The sequence below is a fragment of the Phocoena phocoena genome, chromosome 2 (genome assembly GCF_963924675.1).
Source record: "Phocoena phocoena chromosome 2, mPhoPho1.1, whole genome shotgun sequence".
NCBI lineage: Eukaryota > Metazoa > Chordata > Mammalia > Artiodactyla > Phocoenidae > Phocoena > Phocoena phocoena.
Genome location: NC_089220.1, coordinates 86,233,743 through 86,259,614, shown reverse-complemented (window position 1 = coordinate 86,259,614; position 25,872 = coordinate 86,233,743). Strand labels below are relative to the sequence as shown.

The window sequence follows — 25,872 nt, the reverse complement described above, 5'->3', positions numbered from 1 at the left end:
ATCACAAAGGCTATCAGGAACCCAGCAGGTAGCACCTCACAGAATGGGCCCACATCACAAAAAGGTGTGGAACCCAACAGGAACCACCTCAAACCACAGGGCCTACATCACAAACGCGATGAGAACCCAGCAGGAACCACCTCACACCAGAGGGCCCACATCACAAAGGGGATGAGCAACAAAGCAGGAACCACTTCACAACAGAGGACCCACATCACAAAGGGGAAGGGAATCCAGCATGAACCACCTGACGCCAAAGGGCCCACATCACAAAGGGGATGAGGAACCCAGCAGGAACCAACTCACACCAAAGGGCTCAGATCATAAAACAGTGAGGAACCCAACAACTTCACACCAGAAGGCACACATCACAAACGGTATGAGGAACCGAGCAGGAACCACCTCACATAAGGAAGCCGATATCACAGAAAGGTTAGCAACCCAAGAGGAAACACCTCACACGAGAGTGCCCACATCACAAAGAGGATGGAAACCGAGCAGGAACCACCTGTCACCAAAGGGTCCACGTAACAAACGGGATGAGGAAAGCAGCCGGAATCAACTCACACCAGAGGGCCCATATCACAAACAATATGAGGAACTCTCAAGAACCACCTCACACCAGAGTGCCCAGATCACAAAGCGGATGGAAACACAGCAGGATCCTCCTCATACAAGAGGGCGCAAATCACAGAATGGTGAGGTACCCAAGAGCAACCACCTCACACCAAAGGGCCCTTATCACAATGGGGATGAGTCACCCAACAGGATCCACCTCACACCAAAGGGCACACATCACAAAGGGGATGAGGAACCCAGCAGGAACCTCCTCACACCAAAGGCCCCACATAATAAAACGGTGAGGAACCCAACAGGAACCACCTCAAACCAGAGGGCCCACATCACTAAGGGGATGGGAACCCAGTAGGAACTACCTTTCACCAAAGGGCCCACATCACAAAGGATATGAGGAACCCAGCAGGAAGCAACTCACACCAGAGGGCCCACATCACAAAGAGGAAGAGCAACAAAGCAGGAACCACCTCACACCAGAGGGCCCACATCACAAAGGGTATGAAGAACCCAGCAGGCAGCACCTCACAGAATGCGGCCCACATCACAAAAAGGTGAGGAACCCAACAGGAACCACGTCAAACCAGAGGGCCCACATCACAAAGGGGATGAGAACCCAGCAGGACCCACCTCACACCAGAGGGCTCTCATCACAAAGGATATGAGGAACCCAGCAGGAAGCAACTCACACCAGAGGGCCCACATCACAAAGAGGAAGAGCAACAAAGCAGGAACCATCTCACACCAGAGGGACCACATCACAAAGGGTATGAAGAACCCAGCAGGCAGCACCTCACAGAATGCGGCCCACATCACAAAAAGGTGAGGAACCCAACAGGAACCACGTCAAACCAGAGGGCCCACATCACAAAGGGGATGAGAACCCAGCAGGATCCACCCCACACAAAAGGGCCCAAGCCGTAAAAAGGTGAGGGACCCAACAGAAATCACCCCAAACCACAGGGCCAACATCACAACGGGGATAGGAACCCAGTAGGAACTACCTCTCACCGAAGGGCCCATACCACAAAGGATATGAGGAACCCAGCAGGAATCACCTCACACAAGGAGGCCCATAACACATAAAGGTAAGGAACCCAAGAGGAAACACCTCACACCAGAGTGCGCACATCACAAAATGAATGTAAAGCGAGCAGGAACCACCTGTCACCAAAGGGTCCACATAACAAATGGGATGAGGAAACCAGTAGGAACCATCTCACACCAAATGGCCCACATCACAAAGAAGGTGAGGAACCCTCAGGAACCACCTCACACCAGAGTGCCCACATCACAAAGGGGATTGGAAACACAGCAGCATCCACCTCACACAAGAGGGCCCAAATCACAGAGAGGTGAGGTACCCAACAGCAACCACCTCACACCAGAGTGCCCACATCACAAAGGGGATGGAAACCGAGCAGGAAGCACACCAAAGGGCTCACATCACAAAGGGGATGAGGAACCCAGCAGGCAGCATCTCACAGAAGAGGGCCCACATCAAAAATGGGATAAGCAACACAGCAGGAACCACGTCACACAAGAGGGCCCACATCACAGGAAGGTGATCTATCCAGCAGGGACCACCTCAAATCAGAAGGCCCACATCACAAAGGGGATGAGCAACAAAGCAGGAAAAACTTAACACCATAGGGCACACATCACAAAGGGTATGAGGAACCCAGCAGTAACCACCTCACACAAGGAGGCCCATGTCACAGAAAGATGAGGAACCCAAGAGGAAACACCTCACACCAGAGTGACCACATTACAAAGCGGATGGAAATCGAGCAGTAACCACCTCACACCAAAGGGTCCACATAACAAATGGGATGAGGAATCCAGCAGGAACCACCTCACATAGGGAGGCCCATATCACAGAAAGGTTAGGAAGCAAATACGAAACACCTCACACGAGAGTGCCCTCATCTCAAAGAGGATGGAAACCAAGCAGGAACCACCTGTCACCAGAGGGTCCACATAACAAATGGGATGAGGATACCAGCAGGAAACACCTCACACCAGAGTGCCCACATCACAAGGGGATGGAAACAGAGCAGAATCCACCTCACACAAGACAGCCCAAATCACAGAAAGGTGAGGTACCCAACAGCAACCACCTTACACTAAAGGGCCCATATCACAGAGGGGTGAGTAACCCAGCAGGATCCACCTCACACCAGAGGGCACACATCATAAAAAGGTGAGGAACCCAACAGAAACCACCTCAAACCTGAGGGCACACATCACAAAGGGGATAGGAACCCAGTAGGAAGTACCTCTCACCAAAGGGCCCATATCACAAAGGATATGAGGAAGCACCTCACACCAGAGTACCCACATCACAATGGCGAAGTGCAACAAAGCAGGAACCACTTGACACCAGAGGGCCCACATCACAAAGGGTATGAGCAACCCAGCAGGCAGCACCTCACAGAATGCGGCCCACATCACAAAAAGGTGTGGAACCCAACAGGAACCACCTCAAACCACAGGGCCTACATCACAAATGGGATGAGAACCCAGCAGGAACCACCTCACACCAGAGGGCCCACATCACAAAGGGGATGAGCAACAAAGCAGGAACCACTTCACAACAGAGGACCCACATCACAAAGGGGAAGGGAATCCAGCATGAACCACCTGACACCAAAGGGCCCACATCACAAAGGGGATGAGGAACCCAGCAGGACCTACCTCACACCAAAGGGCCTACATCACAAAGGGGATGAGTAACCCAGCAGGATCCACCTCACACCAGAGGGCCCACGTCACCAAGAATGTGAGGAACCCTCAGGAACCACCTCACACCAGAGTGCCCACATCACAAAGGGGATGAGAACCCAGCAAGAAGCACCTTACACCAAAGGGCACACATCACAAAGGGTATGAGGCACCCAGCAGGAACCACCTCACCCAAAGAGGCCCACATCACAAAGGGGATGAGGAACCCAGCAGGATCCACCTCACACCAAAGGGCCCACATTATAAAAAGGTGATCAACCCAACAGGAACCAACTCAAATCAGAGTGCCCACATCACAAAGGGGATGGGTACCCAGCAGGAACCACCTCACACCAAAGGGCCCACATCACAAAGGGGATGAGGAACCCAGCAGGAAGCACCTCACACCAGAGGGCCCACATCACAAATGGGATGAGGAACCCAGCAGGAAGCACCTCACACCAGAGGGCCCACATAACACACGGTATGAGGAACCCAGCAGGATCCACCTCACAGAAGAGGACCGAAATCACAGAAAGGTGAGGTGCTCAACAGCATCTACCTCACACCAGAGTGCCCACATCACAAAGGTGGTGGAAACCGAGTAGGAATGACCTGACACCAAAGGGCCACATCACAAAGGGGATGAGGAAACCAGCAGGAAGCACCTCACACCAGAGGGCCCACATCACAAAGGGGATGAGCAACACAGCAGGAACCACGTCACATAAGAGGGCCCACATCACAGGAAGGTGAGCTACCCAACAGGGACCACCTCAAACCAGAGGGCCCACATCACAAAGGGTATGAGGAACACAGCAGGATCCACCTCACACCAAAGTGCCCACATTATAAAAAGGTGATCAACCCAACAGGAACCAACTCAAATCAGAGGGCTCACATCACAAAGGGGATGAGCAACCCAGAAGGAAACACCTCACACCAGAGGGCCCACATCATAAAAAGCTGACTAACCCAATAAGAACCAACTCAAACCAGAGGGCCCACAGCACAAAGGGGTTGGGAACCAGGCAGGAATGACCTATCACCACAGGGCCCAGATCACAAAGCAGATGAGCAACAGAGCAGGAACCACTTCAGAACCACCATTCACAAAGGGTATACGGAACCCAGCAGGAACCACCTCACACAAGAGGGCCCACATCACAGAAAGGTGACGTAACCAACAGGAACCACCACACAGCAGAGTGCCCACATCACAAAGGGGATGAGTAACCCCGCAGTATCGATGTCACACCAAAGGGCCCACATCATAAAAAGGTGAGGAACCCAACAGGAACCACCTCAAACCAGAGGTCCCACATCTCAAAGGGGATGAGAACCCAGCATGAACCACAAAGGGTATGAGGAACCCAGCAGGAACCACACAAGGAAGCAAGCTAAGATTCAGGCTAAGGTTCCATGCTTCCACTGCAGGTGGCATGGGTTCCATCCCTTGTCAGGGAAATAAGACCCCCACATGCCATGGGGCACAGGCAAAAAAATTAAAATGTAATACATATTCTTTTCCCTTATAGGTTATTACAAAATATTGAGTATAGTTCCCTGTGCTATGTAGTAGGTCCTTGTTGGCTACCTATTTTATATATAGCAGTGTGTATATATTAATCCCAAGGTCCTAATTTATAACCTATAAGGGAAAAAAATCTGAAAAAGGATATACATATATATATATATATATCTGAATCACTGTGCTATACACCTGAAATTAACATAACATTGTAAACCAACTATACTACAATAAAAAAATAAAATTGGTATAAAATTTTTAAGAAGTAATACATAATTGCTTTAAAAACTTTATAGAGAAACATTACAAAAATAGGTGCCTAGAATATGAAGGTCTTTCTAAGCACTGTCACCAGCAAAATGTATGTTCCTCTACATTTTGTTTTCTGTGCATATTCTAAAACATGCGATTTTATTTGTAAAAATTGCATCGTATTAATTGCAATGCTCTGCAACTCCTGTGTTACTGAAAGCCTGCCTCTCGCTGAAAGCTCAGCCGACAGCAGGAAGCCCAGTGCCAGGCCAGGGAAAGGATTCTTAAGGCTGAGCCCCAGCACAAAAACACTCTCAGAGTAGCAGGGGAGAGGGCCAGCTCTGGCTGCTCAGAAGGGGTGTTGGCTGGAAAATCCTGAGCAGGGGGCTTGTAGAGCTTGTATCAGTTTAATATGGGTCCCTCTCCTGGACTTGCCCAAATAGAACTCCAACACATGTAGCATCAGGCCTAGCCTCGGCCCCCGGGGTGGCTATAGTCAAGATGAGACATGGCAGCCTCAACTGGTCCCAACTGACATCCCCAGCTCCTCACCCACCATGGGCAGATGCGGATCCTGGAAGTGAGGAGTTGATGCCTTCTGAGCCCTGGGTTCTTCTCTCTCTCTTCAGTGAACGTATATTGAATGCCTGCTCAGTGCTAGGCAAGGCACTGGGTGCCAGAAGCATGAAAATGAATGAAACACTGTCCCTGAGCCCACAGTAAAGTGGGGACTTGGTCACGTAAGCAGGTCGCTTATTACGCAGTGGGGTATGTAAAGATTGAATGCCAGGCAGAGGGTGTTCTGGGAGCCTGGAGGAAGAGCACTCGGCTGGGCATGGGGGTGCCAGGGAAGCTTCCTGGGAGAGGGTGTGCTTGAACTGAGTTAGCCAAGTGAAGGAGGGGGAAAATATCCCAGTCAGAGGGAAGTGTGGGCAAAGACACAAAGGTGAGAAAGGGTCTGGCCTGCTGCAGAGGTTACAAGGAATCTGGTGTTGCTGGAGCAAAAAACGGTGAGGCGGCGGAGGGTTACTGAGACATGAGGCTGGGGCCAGATCAGGTAGGGTCTTATGCACCTTGTAGAGGAGGTTACAGCTTTGATCCTGTAGGCCACAGGAGCCGTTGAACATTTTAAAGCGGAAAAGTGAGCCGATCAAACTGTCCCCTGGGGATAATGGATCAGAGAAGCCTCCGAATCCTGATTATTGCCCAGTGTACCATGGGAATAAATGGAACACTGTCATTTACTCTCATTCAACGAAGATGCACAGAGTCACTACTATGTGCTGGGCACTGTGCCAGGTCTGGGGGTAGAGTTGTAAGAACAACTGGAGAGAAACACGCATACAGTCAGGCAGGCAGGATAGACCTTGGCTACCGCATTGTAACAGAGTCTGATGAGTAAGAGACATGGCCAGGGCCGTGGAGAAAAACCTGGCTCACGGAAAGCCTCAGAGGAAGTGGCGTTCATGACAAGCCTGAAGGATATGGAGTCAGCCTGCCTTCGGTAAAAATTTTCCATAACTCACATGCTATTGGTCAATCCAAAGCCCCACTGGATCACAGGTGCCGTGGCAAGTCAGGGCCATCACCTCAGCACTAGCTGCCAGTGATGAGCTGGGTCAGCAGGTGTGGCTGGAAGATGAGGCAACGTGGCTTTAGCAAGAACATCCCAGGAGCTCCATGAGGGTGGGATTAAAGGGGAGAAGAGGGAGAAACAAATGTTTCAGCCAGTCAGACTCATTGGGAAAAACTACGGGAATTTAACAGGCAGGACCTACAAACTGGGTGAGTTGTGACCCCAGAGCTTTGAGACCCTGTACCTGCCCCAGAGGCAGGGCAGTCCATAGCTGTGCTGCTAGACACAGTTTCCTTCCAAATGGGCTTGTATTCCACAAACGCACTCCATTGGACAGCTGGGAGGGGTGGGTCATGCATTTCTTTTCATATCACGTGTGCCAAGTCTGGGCACCTTGCCTCTCTGCATCTCCTCTCGCAGTTGGAAGAGAATATCATAGACATCTGCCTGGAGCTGCTAGATAAGAGCCTGAACTTCCAGATTGACCCAGCCACAGACTACGCCCTGCGGGGCAGCCCCGTCCACGTCAGCAGAGTGGTGTGTGCCATGGGGAGGCTGGGTCTCTTTCTGCCCACCCAGGGCATGTCCAGGGAGGGCAGAAGCTGTGCAGGGGAGCCCTGCCCACTCACGGTTGCCCCTGCAGTGAGCGAATGAAGAGTCGAGAGGCAGAGGCCCTCCAGCAAAGCCATTTTTGATGAGACTGATGAAAGAATGTGGGTAACAGGTTTTCTCAGCTGAGCTCTGAAAGAGCTGAGTGTGGGCCATCACCTTCATTAATTCCAAATTGCATTTTTTGGGAAAGACTAAGTGTAGCTCTGGTTTGGGAAATGGTCTCATTGTTTCTAAATTTCTGCTCTTAGAGCCAAGCTCTGGCTTTGCAGGGATGGGGCATGGAGGGGTTAAGAGGGTGGGTAGAAACAGAATAATTAATTAACAGTGGTACACAAGTCAGAATAGCTGGCTTCCCACCCTCACCCCTTCCCCAGCAGGTAAAATGAGATCAAAGCCTCCTGCATCTCAGGCCCAGGGTCCTTGCAAAGGCAACCCACACCTCACATCTCGTTGAGGAAAAGGCTGCTTCTAATGCTTCTACATATGGCTTCTCTTCAGATCAACAGCAACGATGACCGTGGGGTGCTCAATGGAGACTGGAGCGAGAATTACTCAGAGGGCATCAACCCCGTGGAGTGGACGGGCAGTGTGGCCATCCTAAAGCAGTGGCATGCCACAGTCTGCCAGTCAGTGTGCTACGGGCAGTGCTGGGTCTTTGCCACTGTCATGTGCACAGGTAGGGAGTGGAAAGGGCCTCATGGAAAGACAAAAAATACAATGGCTCATGTCGCAACCCTCTGAACCATTCTTGTCCCAGAAATCTCACACAGTTCCCACCAAGGGACATTTGCAAGGAAGCAAAACGTCTCATCAGTGACCTCAGGCTTCACATATCTGAGCTCATTTCAGAGGGTGGTTCTGAGGGGGAAACCACACACTTCTCACAACCTGGCACCCTTCCCTTCTTTTGAACTTGGACAAACCTAACAGAATCCTCTTAAGAGCCTGGCTGGGAATTGTCCAGGTCCAAGACAGGAATGAGGTGAGAGGCCAAGTAATTAGAAAACTTACAAACTGATTAGTGTCCTTTCTGAGCACAGAGAATGCGCTTGATGAAGATGCATACATGGGAGGGAAAGGTGTGTCTGAGCAGGGGTATGGGCCACGGGGCCAGAGCAAGATGGCAGACGAAGAACAATGACCTTGAATCTAGAGTTGTCACATGTTCAGAGGGCCTGGAGGCCTGATTCAGCCCAGGGAGTCAGCGGAAGGGGGACCAAGAGAGATCAGCTTCTCAGAGAGGGAGTGAATGCTACATTAGTAGAAAAGCTTAAAAATTAGTACTGGGAAAGAGGGCAACTGGAAATTGGTTTGCTGGTGACAAGAGGAGCAGGCTGAAGGCAGGGGAGGAGGCTGTTGAGGGAGGGCACACCTGGAAATGAGTTATATACTGCAGGTAGCAAGAGGAGGCTTTCTGCTTCATTCAGGGCCACACTTGCTTCTGGTCCTCACCCTGCCCCCAGGCCTAGGCCGGCTCTCTGCCCTCTGGCAGGCGTATCTATGTACCTGCCTTGGGCCACAATCAGGAAGTTATTCTTGTTGGCTGGGCAAAGAGGTCAAGTATGGCTTTTTCTCACAAGACTCTCTAGTCTAATCCAGGGAAGCCAGATCTGCCCACAACTTGGTGTTTATTGAGGGCTCAGGCCTTTTGTGTATAAATTCCCTTTATGCAAAGGCTGGTGCAGTGTGCGTGTGTGTGTGTGTGTGTGTGTGTGTGTGCGCGCACGCGCGCTGGACCCATCTCCAGGCTCTCGCAGGAAGCCTGTGGAGCCCCATGCTGCTAAGAAGCAGATGCCAGCCCCCTGTCCAAGGGCACCAGGAGGTTTCTGTCAGCACCCACACAGGATGACTTCATATGGGTTGGCGAGGGGAAGCTACTCCTCTGCAGCTGCACAGCCCCATCTGGAGTTGGATGCCTTGATTGCCCAGGGGTAAGAAACCAGGAATTTGACAGCTTTGATGCCCAGAGTCACAGACATTTGGGTGAACTGGGATGTCTGAGTCATCCAGGGATCAGGCATAAGACTGAAGGCAGAGAATGGATCAATCTTGTATATGTTAGAGAGGGAGGCTTCCTGGGCCTGGAAGAGCCTAGAGTCTAATGGGCCAGGTGCGTGTGTGTAGAAGGAGAGGGTCAGGGGTTTGGGTGTGGTTGTCTGGAACTGGTTGGTGAGAGAGATGGAGCCAGAGAATGGAGATTATGGTATGAGAGCAGGCCAATTAAAATGTTTATGAGAATCACGGCGCTTTAGTGACCTAGGAAGCAAAGGGCTGGGCAAAGTGGGTCAAACGTGGCCGGGTCCACCTGCAGCTCCATCAATACCAGCCTTCCCCAACAGGGCCACCATGTTTTACATTAATAAATATGTCTATCAGTTTGGAAAACTCATTCATTCATCCAACAACACACACTGAGTCCTTATGCTAGGCACTGTGCTTCTAATAATCTTGGTTATAAAGATGGGTAAGACCCAGCCTCAATCCTCCACTAAAAGTCAAGGATTTAGTCAAACTCCTTAATCCAATACAGTTGCCAAAGCATGTTGTTAAAAATTATTATTATTGTTATTCTTTAACAATCACAATAGCTGACACTGGGGACTTCCTTGGTGCCAGGCATTGTACTAAAACCTTGACAGCCTAGAGTAATGGTGAAGCTTGGGTTCAAATACCAGCACTACCATTAATTGTCTGAGTAACCCTGGGCAAGTCATTTAACTTGTACTTCAGTCTCCTCAGACATATGATGGGGAAATTAATAGTACCTACCTCGTCGGGTTATCGAAAGGATTGACTGAGTTCATACATGGAGAGTTCTTAGAATAATGCCTGGCTACAGTGAGAATTCAGTAAGTTCTAACCAGGATCACCTTGTTTGAGTCCCCAGAAGAGCTTTAGAGGTAGGTTCTATCATTATCTCCATTTTACAGATGAAGAAATTGAGTAGCAGGGCTAGTCTCACATTGAGATCTGGCTGGCTGTAACCACTAGACTATACTGCTGCATGAACGATGCTAGTAGCTACCATTTAGCCAGCATCCCCTGTGCTTAAGGCACATGCTGGGTACTTTACAATGCTCACAACCATCTGCAAAGTAGATATCATTAAGTACAATTTACAGATGAGAAAACTGAGGCTTAAGGTGACCACGTGACTCCAGTCTGACTCAGAAGTGCATTCTCCCCTCTGCAGCTCTTCCTCCCTGTATTACCTGTTTTAATAACAACAGCATATTGACTTCAAGCTTCCTAAAGAAAAATCACAAAAAGGAGATTTTCCATGCATCAAAGATACGATTATAATTTTTTGGTCAGATGTTTCCTTGACATCAATTTACTTGGCTGTTACTTTGGGAATTTCAGAGAAATCCCTGACCTACCCTCCTTCCAGTGCTCATGTCTGACTGCTCCATAGGTCTCTCTCAGTCATTAGGCTTTTCCTGTCCTGGCCGTCCACTCCTTGTGACAACGTCAGACCCCTCAGTCCTGAGGTCTATGAAGTAGCCTGGATGCCTTGCTCTGTAACAAGGGAACAGAAGGGACAGTGATGTTCTGTTGCCTGAAAATTCTCCCCAAAACCAGGTGTCAAAAAGCCACCTATGGTACTATATGATTCCATATATGTGAAATGCCCAGAATAGGCCAATTTATACAGAGAGTGGATTCGTGGTTGCCTAGGGCTGGGGGAACAGGAGAATGGGAAGTGACTGCTAGTGGGCATTGAGTGTCTTTCTGAGGTGATGAAATGGTCTGGGATTAGACAGTGGAGATTGTTACGCAACCTGTGAATATATTACACACCACTGAATTGTACACTTTAAAAGGGTAAATTTTGTGACATGTGGATTGTATCTCAATAAAACTGTTTAAAAAAGAAAAGCCAGGCATCCTGGGGATGTGCCTGGCCTGTCCCTGCCCACAGCTGCAGGGGCTAGGGTGGGGGCAGCCGTGACTTGGGCTTGAGGGTTGGGATTCTGAGCAGGCCTACGGGCATCATCCCCTCCTCTGTAAAGTAGGGTCCTGGGCCCAGAGCCCCAGAGGAGGGTGGTGGGAAATAGCCTGGGAGATGAGGAGGCTGTGTGCTTAGGGCACCCAAAACTACCCCACACGTACATCTTTTACATACTGGATTCCCAATGATCTGGCTCGCATGTAAAAACCATTGTGAACACCCTTGGGTTAGAAGTCATCTAAGATTTCTTCTCACTCATTTGTATAGTGGTCTCTATGAAGTGTCTCATTATCTTCATTTCAGTACAATAACTCTAGTCCTCATTGTTTTTACTGAGCCCTTCCTTGTCAAAGAAGGAACCCCAGCCAAGGTCCTGGCACATTATTTTGCCTCAACCTTTGGCTTAAGTATGAATCTACTGTTATTCCCCACTGACTTATGAGACATCAAGGACTGTATGGAATGTTCCCTCGCAGGGTGGTGGGTTAACATGTGGCAAGCACTTGGGAAAATGTCTGGCACATGCTGAGATTGACATGAGTGTTAGCTATTATACAAATTATACAAATTAAAAAATTATACAAATTATACAAATTAAAAAATATTATACAATTAAAATTATATAAATTAAAAAATTATACAAATTAAAAAATATTATACAAATAAAAAAATTTATTTATTATTTTATTTATTTTTTGGCCTCATTGCGTCTTTGTTGCTGCACTCAGGCTTTCTCTAGTTGTGGTGAGCGGGGGCTACTCTTCGTTGCAGTGCACGGGCTTCTCATTGCGGTGGCTTCTCTTGTTGCGGAGCACGGGCTCTAGGCACACAGGCTTCAGTAGTTGTGGCATGTGGGCTCAGTAGTTGTGGCTTGTGGGCTCTAGAGTGCAGGCTCAGTAGTTGTGGCGCATGAGCTTAGTTGCTCCGCGGCATGTGGGATCTTCCCAGACCAGGGCTCAAACCCATTTCCTCTGCATTGTCAGGCGGATTCTTAACCACTGCGCCACCAGGGGAAGTCCCAATACTGCTTTTTTTTAAATTGAAGTGTAGTTGGTTTACAATGTTGTGTTAGTTTCAGGTATACAGCAAAGTGATTCAGTTATACATATATATATATATTCTTTTTCAGATTCTTTTCCCTTATAGATTACTGCAAGATATTGAGTAGAGTTCCTGTGCTATACAGTAGGTCCTTGTTGGTTATCTATTTTATATATAGTAGTATGAATCTGTTAATCCCAAACTCCTAATTTATCCCTCTCCCTCCCTTTCCCCTTTGGTAACCATAAGTTTGTTTTCTCTGTCTGTGAGTCTATTTTTGTTTTGTAAATAAGTTCATTTGAATGAGTGCTGAATGGCTGAGTGAAGAGACATAGTAATTAATGCCAGAGTGTGGTGTGGTGTAATATACCTTAGGAACTCTGCAGTCCTTTTCCTGACTCTGAGATCTTGTCCACCTTTGTCCATGTGCAACTGTGTGAATGTGTATGCATGCGTGTGCACACATACAAACACACACACCCGATAAGGGTTTCTCTTTTACGAGGGACTCAGCTCCCACCGAATTATCCATGAAAGAGTCACGTGAGTCTCATGTCAAACTGAGGCATCAGGACTGATAGCCTGCAGAAGTGAGGTTAAAGAAAACTCACTTCAACATGAATTTAATGAGCATCTACTCTGGGCAGCACTGTGCTAGGAATGAAGAAACGCAAGAAAAGTATTTGATCTGAGCCCTACTCTAGGGGGATTTGTAATCTGGCTGACAAGATAAGATAAATATATGAGATCATAGAGAGCTTCATGCATTGATAAAATGTGTGGCATTGGTGACTGGAATCAAGTGAGAGCATGGGAAGGGAGATTAGTGTGGCATGGAGTAGTCAGTGAAAACTTCACAGAGGAAGGCGCTTTGAGAATGATGCCTTCCCAGCGTTGCTGGGACGTCTAGTGAAGTTGCAGTGGGGTGGCTTGTAGTTAAAAGCCTGAGGGGTTTTGAGATCAGAGAAATGTGGGTTTAAATCCTGCCCTGGCTCTCCTCTTCCTGCCATGTGACCTCAACCTCTCTAAACTTCAGGTTTTTCCTCTTCAAAGGTGGAATAATCACAGCGCTGTGGAGAGGATTAAGTGTGATTACGCCTGTGCAGTGCTTGGCACCATGCCTGGCACCTATGAGGATGATGATGTCATCGACTGGCAAGGAAGCTTGGAAAGAATGAAAGACAAGCTTGGTTGGGGATGTGCTTAGTGACGGCAAGGTGTCCATGTAGGCTCAAGATTCAAATTCAGGAGTCGTGGGCAAGGAGTGAGAGATGAAGCCACAAGACAGGAGGAGCTCTTTGCGGGGGTACAGAGAAAGCAGGACAGAGGGGGCAAAACCCCGTGAAACATGTTTGTGCACAACTGTGCAGATCTGAATGCTGTCAGCTCCCTTCGTGTGATACCGGAGCTACAACCTTGGCCTTCTCCTTATGTAATAAACAATTCTTGTCCCTCTGTTGCCTCACTGCGACAGCTGTTGTCCCCTATCCCAGTCCTCTCACAAGGCACGATGAGGAAGTGGTGAGAATGGATCAGTGCAAATCCATTACCACTCAAAGCTTATGCTCTACAGACAATCAAGCTTGGTAACCACAGCACAGCACACAGTGACGGTGCTGTCCTGAAGTCGGAAATCACCAGAATAGACAAAAGATTCAAGACATTCATTCACCCATCCAGCAAAGATGCACTACGTTTCTGCAATACAGGCCGGCCTTGTATTGTTAATGGTTGTATAACGATAAAGCTGACTATCACACAATCCCTGCCCTCAGGAAGACACTCATAAACAAATCATTACACACCATGTACCATGTCTAGTAGAGAACTCAGAGTGCCATGAGACCAATGACCTGTGCTCAGGTGGAAAAGTGCCCATCCCGCCATGTCTAGCAGGAGGTGACAACACCACTGGCACTTCATGAATTCATCAATCATGGTGAAGAATGGAGGCTTGCTCCTTGCTCTCCCTGCCCACCCCTCCTTGGCATGTGCTCTTATTACCATAAGTGTTATACACCCTCCTGACTGTAATCTTAACATAAATGTGCCCATGCGATGCTCCTGAGTCACTTGCATGCTCTCGCCTCTCTCCTGTCTCATGCTCCTTCAGTAGCAGCTTTTCCCACCTTCACCCTCCCCTCCGAGGTGGTCCTGTGTCACCTCCACCTACAATTCACTGTCAGCTCTGCTCACTCCCTGCCCTCCATTCCTTGCAGACCTGTGCAGATCTGCCGTTCCAAGGAAGTGCATGCTCCCCCTTTGGGCTTCTCTGCATCCAGGGATGTGTCCCCACCCCAGCCTGGAAGGGCTTTGTGCCAAAGTATAAGAAGGAGCCTAAACTAAAATCTATAAGCAAATAAATGCTTAATATAAATAAGTATCTAAACTAAAAATTATAAACATTTTACAATGACAGTAGTATTTGTGAAGAACCCTTAGAAATATCTGTATTTTTTGACTCTCATTTTACCTCTTGGAATCTGTCCCAAAGGGGGAAAAGTAGAAATTGATCTACAGAGATGTCCATCACAGTATTATTTACAACAGGGGAAAAATTAGAAACCAAGCAAATGTCTAAAAATAACCTCTGCTGAAGTGAAAAATAAATACATGAACCCATAACAATACCAAAAAATGGGAGAGGGGGATTGAAATGCTTTTCTTTATAGAAGAATGCCAGCTAATACAGGTAGAAGAAATGATAGTGTTAGAATATAATCATTTTGGTACCACCAGTATAATAATTAATTCAGGCAAGGATCATCAAGGATGCTAAAATTACTTGGTGAAAGATTGTTAGGGAGCAGCATATTTCACACTAGTGATTGCTTGTTAAATGACAGGGAAAGGATACTTCCATCGGGCATTAATCTGACCTTAATCAAATAGTTAAATGCCCCCATTAGGCCCCCCTTAGGCCCCCATTAGTATAACAAATGGACAGCCTGTGCCTTCTGATGTGATTCAGAGGGATTTACACAACATCACCTATGCAGTATTCTTGTCAAAAATGTTAACTCTGAAATTAACCAAGAAGAATCAATTAGGCAAATCCAGAATATGGGGCCTTCTACTAATCAAGTGACCTAAATTATTAAAAGACTGTTCTAGATGAAAGGAGATTCTTTTGGTTTAAAAGGAACTGGAAAGATATAAGCAAATGCAATGCATGTATTCTGATTGGATTCTGGACAGGGGGGCAAAAAACAGATATAAAAGACATTTGGGAAAATGCAAAGATGGATTTTATACTATTAAATCCATGTTAAATTTCTTGACTTTGTAAAAAAATTAACCTCTGCTAGAAATCTTGCTTTTGGAAAATATTTGATAACATGGAAAAATGGGTGGGTTGTATAATAAGGGGAAAATACTAGAATGCTGAACTCTGTGCACCTGTGGGAGGTGGGCTCAGAATTGGCAACAAGCTTAGCAGTGAAACCAGGATTTGAGTGGTAGCTCTGCCGCTTCCTAGCTGTGTGGCTTTAGTCAAGGTAGCAAACTTTTCTTAGCCTCTGATTCTTCATCTGTAAAACAGGGATAATAACAGCAGCTTCCGTGTAGAGCTGTCCTGAGCACAGTATATGTGAAACATTTAGCATCATGCCTGGCTGGCAGACACTGCTGTTATCATTATCATTATTATTGAATTAGGTGGACTGTCACCATCGGACTTGAGGGGACAGGATCCCCAGGGGATTGGTGGTGGGATGGGCCGGGGGATATTGCTATTCTCAAAAGAGTGCAGAATCACGAAAAATATGGCAGAGGGCAAAGAAAAGAAGCTGGTTGGCAAAGGAAAGGGACGGCCCCTCAGGAATAAAGACAACATTCTACCTCCTTTCAAGAATTTCTCCATTAGGTACAGACTCTCACTTTCCTAGGCTTTTGTTACAGTTTCCTTCCCTTCCTGGATGGATCTGTAATACTTTCCTCAATAAGCTTCCAAGTCAGTACACCCATAGAGAAGGGGGAATCCAAGCGGCAGAACTCTTTGCCTAAGAACCTGATGGTCTTACTCCTTAACACAGGAGTGAAAAAAATTCCACAGTTTGGTTTGAAGATAGAGATTTATGGCCAGGAGAGAAGTGAGGCAAGTCAAGCTGCTGAGTCTTGCCAAAGGAGGCATGGCTATCCCACCCTGCTGGCTGGGGCAGGGGAACCCAACACTTGCTAGACCCTCTCTTGGCCCTGGCAGTGCTTGTCTGAGCAACCAGCTGCCTAACCTTTGTGTGGAGCCCCAGGGAGAGGAGCTCAGGAAGGTGGGGAGGGAAGCTGGAAGTGTCGCCAACCCAGTGCCCCAGACAGCTCCTGCCTGCCAAATGCATGATTTCCCTGAGCCTAAGGGCGCTAAGTACAGGAATCCACAGCCCACAGATTTTTCTGTCCTTTCTACAGTGATGAGGTGCCTGGGGATCCCCACCCAAGTAATCACCAACTTTGACTCTGGCCACGACACAGACGGAAACCTGATCGTAGATGAGTGTTATGACAACACAGGCAGGATTTTGGAGAGCAAGAAGAAGGACAGTGTCTGGTGAGAGACACCTTCTCTTTCTAGGGCAAACCCTACCAGCAGGAAGCAGGGCAGGACTGTACCTAGGAGCCTGCTGCCTTCTCATGCCTCACCCCCATTTTCACCAGCCCCAGGGCTTGCTAGCCCCAGCCCGAAGGCTGGGAGGCAGCTGAACACAAATACAATGATTTTCTGAGTCACATCACAAGAGCTCTCTGCCCTGGGGGAGTTTTCCCCTTTGTCACCTCCTTCAATTAATACTCAGCCTGTGGCTCTGACCACAGGAGGGCCTGAAGTCTCACCTCTGGACACAAAAAAACCTCTGCCTCTGTGACTGCTTCTGTGAATCAGCAGCACATACAGGAAAGGGCTACAAGGGTCTCTTTGAGAGACAGTGAAGGGTTTTTAACTTCCGTTGCCTCTGGAAACCTTCACTCTTATTTACAAAGAGAGGAAAGCTCTTTTCCGGGCAAGTTGAGGCTCACAGGAGGAAGAGCGGTCACCTGTCACCCACGGAGGGGTGCAGGCCTGCAGTGCCCTGTCTTTCTATCTAGCCATCCATCACTCATCGCCCCCTGCCTTGCTCCAGAAAGAACTTGAGCATCATAAACTCTCCCTCAGCTTCATCTGACACCCACTCCTCTGGCTTCTCCCTCAGGAATTTCCACGTCTGGAATGAGTGCTGGATGGCCTGGAATGACCTCCTTCCCAGATACGGAGGCTGGCAGGTGCTGGACACCACACCTCAGGAGATGAGCAACAGTGAGGCTCTTGGGAGGACAGGCAGAGCCCACTCCCACAGAAACAGACCCGACTCCACCCGGCCCTGCAGCCACAGCCCACTGAGGCCCCCCTGTTCCCCTTTAGGCCTCTACTGCTATGGCCCTGCCTCCATCAGAGCCATCAAAGAAGGAGAGGTGGATCTGAACTAGGACACAGCCTTCGCCTTCTCCATGGTAAATGCTGACTGCATGGCCTGGCTGGTCTTTGGAGGGAAGGAGCAGAAACTTCACCTGGACACCAATTCTGTTGGCAATTTTATCAGCACCAAGAGGATCCAGAGTGATGAGCGGGATGACGTCACAGAAAACTGCAAGTACGGAGAAGGTACGACCAATCCCTGTAGGCACCTTCCCCACTACCCCAGAGAACCTCTCTGCCAGCTGGGGCAGCCCTCTGGGGTGTGGATGGGCAGGACCCAGGCCCACTGTCTCCTCAGCCCTACAGGTTTTTTTTTTTTTTTTTTTTTTTTTTTGCGGTACGCAGGCCTCTCACTGTTGTGGCCTCTCCCATTGCAGAGCACAGGCTCTGGACACGCAGGTTCAGCGCCCATGGCTCACGGGCCCAGCCGCTTTGTGGCATGTGGGATCCTCCCGGACCGGGGCACGAACCTGTGTCCCCTGCATCGGCAGGTGGACTCTCAACCCCTGTGCCACCAGGGAAGCCCAGCCCTTCAGTTTTAAGGTCCCAGTTGGGATGTCCCCACTGCCTCACTTCCTCATGCCCACCACCACCCCACTCCCCACAGGCCAGTGAGCACCCTCCAGAAGATGGTCACATTGATTGCAGGGCCACTGACAGGCATCCCATCAACAGTGTATGAATTCCTTGTGCCTGCCTTCCCGAAAAATCAGCCTCCCACTGAAGATGGCAGGGGATTGAGTAAACTCTCTATTAATTTTATTAATTTCATTTAGCTTATTGTTTGATTCCCGTTTCATTGGGTGTTTGGAAGACAGGCCAGACCACAGCCAGCACCGAGGCCCATGTAAGGCCAAATGTTCACTCCTAGGTCCACCCTGTGCAAAGGATGATTCTGAGAGATGGGAGCCCTAGCAGGGTCTTCTGACCCAAGCCAGCAAGAGCAAGGGGCATCTACATCAGTCAGCTGTACTGATTCCTGGAAACTGAGACAAACCACCAGTTTCAACCACCAGGGAGCCAAGCAAAAATATACAGTCCAAGAGGGCCAGAAGCAGGGTGAGGGGCAGGACCCGAGCAGGAGTGATTCATGACTACACAGGGCGGGGGCAGGGGTACCTGAGGTTCCTGGGAGCGCCAGCAAGTGGGTGTCTGTGGTTTGTCCGTGTCGGCCTTTGGGGCCAACACAGAGGAGCTCCAGAGTCTGAGCCTGAGAGACAAGCACTGAACACATCCAAGGGTACTGGCGATCATCCCCTCCACCCCTGTTCTCTCTGTGGCTATTTTGGTGGGGGATCCTGAGGACAAGTGGTTTATCACTGGGGAGACTCAAGAACTACTGGACAGGTACATGTAAAAGTATGACATTAGATCACTCCCTAACACCATACACAAAAATAAGCTCAAAATGGATTAAAGACCTAAATGTAAGGCTAGAAACTATCAAACTCTTAGAGGAAAACATAGGCAGAACACTCTATGACATAAATCACAGCAAGATCCTTTTTGGCCCACCTCCTAGAGAAATGGAAATAAAAACAAAAATAAACAAATGGGACCTAATGAAACTTAAAGCTTTTGCACAGCAAAGGAAACCATAAAGAAGACCAAAAGACAACCCTCAGAATGGGAGAAAATATTTGCAAATGAAGCAACTGACAAAGGATTAATCTCCAAAATTTATAAGCAGCTCATGCAGCTCAATAACAAAAAAACAAACAACCCAATCCAAAAATGGGCAGAAGACCTAAATAGACATTTCTCCAAAGAAGATATACAGATTGCCAACAAACACATGAAAGAATGCTCAACATCATTAATCATTAGAGAAATGCAAATCAAAACTACAATGAGATATCATCTCATACCAGTCAGAATGGCCATCATCAAAAAATCTAGAAACAATGCTGGAGTGGGTGTGGAGAAAAGGGAACACTCTTGCACTGCTGGTGGGAATGTGAATTGGTACAGCCACTATGGAGAACAGTATGGAGGTTCCTTAAAAAAACTACAAATAGAACTACCATATGACCCAGCAATCCCACTACTGGGCATATACCCTGAGAAAACCATAATTCAAAAAGAGTCATGTACCAAAATGTTCATTGCAGCTCTATTTACAATAGCCCGGAAATGGAAACAACCTAAGTGTCCATCATCGGATGAATGGATAAAGAAGATGTGGCACATATATACAATGGAATATTACTCAGCCATAAAAAGAAACGAAATTGAGCTACTTGTAATGAGGTGGATAGACCTAGAGTCTGTCATACAGAGTGAAGTGTCAGAAAGAGAAAGACAAATACCGTATGCTAACACATATATATGGAATTTAAGAAAAAAAAGTGTCATGAAGAACCTAGGGGTAGGACAGGAATGAAGACACAGACCTACTAGAGAATGGACTTGAGGATATGGGGAGGGGGAAGGGTAAGCTGTGACAAAGCGAGAGAGAGGCCTGGACATATATACACTACCAAACGTAAGGTAGATAGCTAGTGGGAAGCAGCCGCATAGCACAGGGAGATCAGCTCGGTGCTTTGTGACCACCTGGAGGGGTGGGATAGGGAGGGTGGGAGGGAGGGAGACACAAGTGGGAAGAGATATGGGAACACATGTATATGTATAACTGATTCACTTTGTTTTAAAGCAGAAACTAACACACCATTGTAAAGCAATTATACTCCAATAAAGATGTAAAAAAAAAAAAGAACTGCTGGAAGGAAGTAGAGTGAGCAAGGGAGGCAGGGAAGGGGAGAAAGCCAATGCAGAGCACCTTGTCAGGCGGGGTTAGCACTGTGGGCTGCTGGGCCTCAGTCCTGCTGGGGGCCCTGCCAGTGGGGTGGCCTGGGAAAATGCAGGACGAAGAATGCTGTTGTCTAATCATGGCCCAAATTAGTTGTTGTTAATCTGAAATCCAAATGAAACTGCCCTGTATTTTTATTTGCTAAATCTGGAAACCCTATCAGAGATTTAGTTAAAGTGTAGAACAACACCGCAGATTTATCCCACCCACGAGGCAAGGGGCCTAGGCTCTTTATCCACCAACTCCTTTCAGTCAGGGGTTGAGGGCTGCTCCTTGGGGGGCGTAACTTCTCTAGCACTCCTGGCCTGCTCCACGCATGGGCGGAGTCAGCTCTGGTGGCAGAGAAAGCCACAAAGAGCCGCAGGTGCTAGAATTTGAAATTAGGGCACGTGGGCACTGAAACAGCAAGTGCCAAGGAGATGTGAATGGGGCACTGACAGCATGTGCTACAGAGGTCCACAGGGTTCTGCTGTGAACTTGGGCCGGGGGGCCAGGGGGTGGTTGGAGCTATTTTCCAGTGGGCCTGAGTGTCCTGTTCAGTCAGATAGCATTCTGTCTCCTCCCACTGGACTGGCAGAATCTGGGGGTCAAGAAGCCCACAGATGAGCTAAGTCTGATTCACACCTCTCTGGGCTCACTCTTACTGAAGCCAATGTTGCAAGATCCTCTTCTGCCTGGATCCAGGCTTAGAATGACCCCAGAGCGAGGGGAGAGGAGTGCCCTCAGCCTGGGGAGATCGTGGGGCTGCACTGAGGGGACCAGCAAGTGCTCAGTGAAGGCAGCTGCTGGGATTATTAGGGAAGCACTGATGAGTGCTCCTGCACATCCTGGCCACAGCGCCTGCCCAGGACTGAAGCCTGGGTGCTCTGGAAACTCGGCTTGCCTGAATTTCCTCCTTTTTTTTTTTTTTTTTTTCCACCGTAGCTTCTCAATTTCCAGGAATTAGTCTTCAACTGACCAATAATGTGGTCCTGGAGCAGAAAATCACACCATGTCCTGTTGTCTTTAAGAAGTTTACTCCTCTGCATTGTGAGCCTTCATCTTTCCCTTGGGGAACGCGGGATAGAGTCCAGTGGTCATGAGCACAGATTTTCACGTCAGATGAATTTGGTTTCCACTTGACTCTGCCCTGTGCAAGCTGTGTGACTTGGGCGAGTGACATGACCTCTCTGGGCCCCATTTTCCTCATCTGTATATGGAATGATAATAATGATAGTAATACATCTCTCTCACAGTTGGTATGAAGATGAAAGGTGTAAGAGCTCAGCAGAGTGTGACTCTTGGGAAGACTTGATGACTAGTAGGGAGCCTTTGTTATTGGAAATGAAGGTTTTAACACCCTGGTAGAGCCTTCACTGAGGGTGTTCAGCCAAGGTTTACCCTCTGGGTCAGCCTGGCCCACAGCTGATCCTGTGCTCTGTCCTCCCAGGTTCCCTCCGGGAGAGGCAGGTGTTTCTGAAGGCTCTTCAGAAGCTGAAGCCTGGAAGATCCCAAGGCTCCCTCCAAACAGAATCACAAACTTCCAGGTCCATGCTGCCAAGGGACAGTCCTAGGAGCCTTGTTATGCCTTCCCTTCGGCCCAGTGATGTTGTCCAGGTCTCCCTGAAATTCCAGCTGCTCGACCCACCTGACATGGGCCGGGACATAAGCTTTGTCCTGCTGGCCCTCAACATGTCACCCCAGTTCAAGGACCTCAAAGTGAACCTGAGTGCCCAGTCTCTGCTGCATGATGGCAGCCCCCTGCCCCCATTCTGGCAGGACACAGCCTTCATCACACTCTCTCCTGAAGAAGGTATGGGCTCTGGGTATGGGCAAGGGACAGTCTGTGAACACAGTGGCTTATGGAAATGCCAGTGGGGTCAAGCCAGCCAACAAGGGTTTGGGAGCAGACCCCTGTGACACTGGTCTTCCTAGTGTCCCCTCCAGCACAGAGTCTTCCTCCTTCCCTTCCTTCCTTCCCTCTCCCTCCCTTCTCCTCTCCTCCTTCTGTTTCTTTCCTTTGTCCTCCTCCTTCTTCTCCTCCAATCCTTTCTTTACTACTTCAAGGAATATACCCTGGGTTAGTGGGGAAAGCCTGAGCTTTGAAGTCATCCAGACCTTGGTTAGAGCCTCAGTGCACCCATTTACCAGCAGAATGACCCTGGGCAAGCCATTTCACCTCTCAGCCCCTCCATCTGAAAACCGAGTACCTACTTTACTGGGGATCAGTACAGGTTGGCCCCCTCCTCTCTGCAGAAGGGTCCCCAGATCCACCCAGGCCCAGCTGATTTCCCCAGCGAGTCTCACCTCATCCTGTGTTCTCTCCCTAGCAAAAACCTATCCCTGCAAAATCCCCTATTCCCAGTACGGCCAGTACCTGTCCACAGACAAGCTGATCTGCATCAGTGCCCTGGGTGAAGAGAAGAGCAGTCCCGAGAAGACCGTGGTGAACAAGATCATCACCTTAGCCTATCCCGGCATCATGATTAATGTAGGCAAGAGCCCTGTGTGTGGCCTGAGGGCTCCTTGGGTCCAGCTTGGGCCGGGGGCGGTGGGGGAGCCCCCTGAGAGCTTGCTCAGGAGAGCAGCCCCTCCTGTCCCCTGCCTCTTCTGTGGCCTCCAGGAACCTCCCACCAGGAGCGGGAGGTTTATCTGAACACACTTGGTCTCCATCCTCTTACACCATGAGAGGCCTTCCCCAGGGTCAACATGAGGAAACACGGGCTCAAATGGGAGGGTCCTGAGAGGGGGAAGAGCACTGCCTGAACAAAGGTCAGCTTAGGTTTGATTTGCCATTTCCTGGCTGTGCATCCTTGGACAAGCCCCTGGCCTTCTGCATCTTGAACTGTCAATGATGGGATTAGACCAGATGGCCTCCAAGGACCCCTCCTTCTCTGACATTCTGGTGGGGAGACTTCACAGGGCCCTTCTTGCCAGTGCTGTCTCCCCAGTGCCAAGTAGCCCCCTGGACCCTGCTGAGTGAGCCTGGGGTGCCCCCTGGTGGGGTGTGTCTGGCAAGCCCAGCCACTGGAGTCTGTTTTAGGGAGGGTTCCCAAAGGTGCCTTCAAGTTTCCTGAGGCTACTTCCTTCTCTCTATGTCCCGAATGATCCATTGCTCTTGACTCACACACTGGTGTGAAAAGAAATCAAGCCAGTTAAGATAAGAGGGTAGGAAGGGATGGAGTCAGACTGCAAAAAGAAGAAACAAGCAAAAACTGCCAAAAAATATTCTATCCACTCAAATTATGCATGAGAATCCTTTGGGAGCTCTTGCTTATTTCACTCTTGGATGAAATCCTTGGAGCAGAGGAAATATTACTGGAGACTCCCAACTCATCAGACCTTTCAATATGCTGGGCTGAGTAGAAATATTTTACACAAACACCCATACATGTATAAGTGAAGTAAAAGTTTCATGTAACAATATCTTGTGTGATGTACACTGATATTCTCTTCTATTTCATTTTTTAAAATGTTAATGGCAACCCATTAAGTTGTCCATAGTTGGAAAAACACAGGCCACGGAAATCCAGCTCTTCAGGAACAGATCTAGGGAACAGTGCCCTCCATAAATGCTTGGTGAACTGGGGGATGAGACTAATTCTCTGCTCCCTCCTCTCTGGATTTCCCTGTTCAGGCTTTAGGAGCAGCCATTGTGAACCGGCCGCTCTTCATACAGGTGATATTTTCAAACCCCCTCTCGGAGCAGGTTGAAGATTGTGTACTGACTGTGGAAGGAAGTGGTCTCTTTAGGAGACGGCAGAGAGTCCTGTGAGTGCTGGAAGTGCTCCGCCCTCCCTCCCATCTTATCCTGGGGGTAGCACTGTCCTTTCTGGACACAGGGAAAGGGGAGGCCTGGTTGCTGCATGGAAAGGGACTGTGGGGTTATCATAATCCTATGGTTTTCTGACATTCTCCTTTCTCTGCTGCAGCACTGGAGTCCTCAGACCCCATCACAGAGCTAGCCTCACTCTGGAGACTGTCCCCTTCAAGAGTGGCCAAAGGCAGATCCAAGCAAATCTGAGCAGCAACAAGTTTAAAGACATCAAGGGTTACAGGAACGTCTATGTAGACTTTGGGTTATAAATTCTGGGACAATGAGGTGGACATGTAGATGTTAAGCTTCAGGGAAAGAGCAAGTTCAAACGCAAGCTGTGCCATTCCCCACCCAAACAGAGGCTTCTCTGGGCTCCGACATGAGCAGCAGAGAGATGCTGGCAATGGATAGTCCCCTGGGCCATTTGCACAGCTCCCCAGGACTCTGTTAAGGGCCCAGGAATTCCATGGTGTCCTGTCCAGAATTGTGAGATTGGCCATACAGTCCAGAATTGTTGGACTTGGCCATGATTTACTGATCCCCAGATGTCCAGAAAAGAAGAAGACTGGCTGAGCAGCTCACTGTCACTTTGTCATTGCAATGGCTACTTCCCTAGTACCAATAAACTTCAGCCCTCATTCTCATCTTTGTGCCCATACAGTTGTTACTTCCCCCACAGCAGCTCCCACCTGTTCCCTGGATTCTGGGAGTCTCCTACTGTTTTACTACCTGAGCCCACTCACTCATTCAAGAAACATTTACTGAGTGCCTGGTATGTGCCAGGCACTGTTCTGAGTGTACAGGATGAAGTGGTAAATAAAGCAAAGTCCCTGCCCCCCTGGAGCTTACATCCTGCCGGGGGGTGAGGGAGACAGAGAATAAACATGTCAACCAATAAGGAAGGTGCTTACAGATGGTGTATCAGTCGTGATTGAGTTAGGAAAACAAAAGGTGTTTCTACATGCTACTATCTTTGTGACTTAGAAAAAAGTCTGGAAGATCTCTCACTTGGCCATCCTTTGAATCCCTTCCCAAATCACATCCAAGAGGTCCCTCAGTCTTAACAGTTCCAACCCCTTGGCTGAAAGTCCACCAGTGCGTTGTGGTCTAGCATGGCCCTGGGATGGCTGGGTTCCAGGGAGAAAGCCAGCTGAATAATGCAGTGAGGTAGATTTTGGGTAGGGAATGAAATACTCTCAGACTTTTCTATTGGTTGCAGCTTGTGTTTATGGTCCTACTGAGCACAAAGCAACCGCAAGCATTATCTCCTCTGGGACACACCCACTTTCTCACAGCAATGCGAGAAGCTCTGCACAAAGGCATGATACACCTGCCCTCTAGGAACTGGCTACCTGACTGAGTCAGCTGTTTACGGTATATATTAAATGCACACATTAAACTAAAAAGTTAAATACTTCTATTATATATGAACAAAAGGGTAAGTGCTGTCAATCAGAGAGAGAAGAGAGGGTGTGGTGGGAATTACAGAGTAGGTTGATAGCCATGTTAAAGAGAGGGCTGAGAACCAGGAGAATCCTGGCAGCATGGAGCTAGAGGCAGCCTATA

At 48.7% G+C, this 25,872-nt stretch overlaps 1 protein-coding gene across 1 annotated transcript in view; it reads left to right on the top strand.

Annotated features, from left to right (window-relative positions):
* The window catches only part of LOC136118449 (protein-glutamine gamma-glutamyltransferase 5-like), a 67,214-nt gene extending 42,639 nt beyond the window's left edge, over positions 1–24,575 (top strand). Inside the window, 9 exon segments of the mRNA XM_065871713.1 lie at positions 7,077–7,204; positions 7,766–7,944; positions 16,663–16,801; positions 17,439–17,542; positions 17,648–17,887; positions 21,940–22,302; positions 22,820–22,980; positions 24,127–24,260; positions 24,422–24,575. Of these exon segments, the coding sequence (XP_065727785.1) occupies positions 7,077–7,204; positions 7,766–7,944; positions 16,663–16,801; positions 17,439–17,542; positions 17,648–17,887; positions 21,940–22,302; positions 22,820–22,980; positions 24,127–24,260; positions 24,422–24,575 (1,602 nt within the window).
* The last annotated feature ends 1,297 nt before the right edge of the window (positions 24,576–25,872 follow it).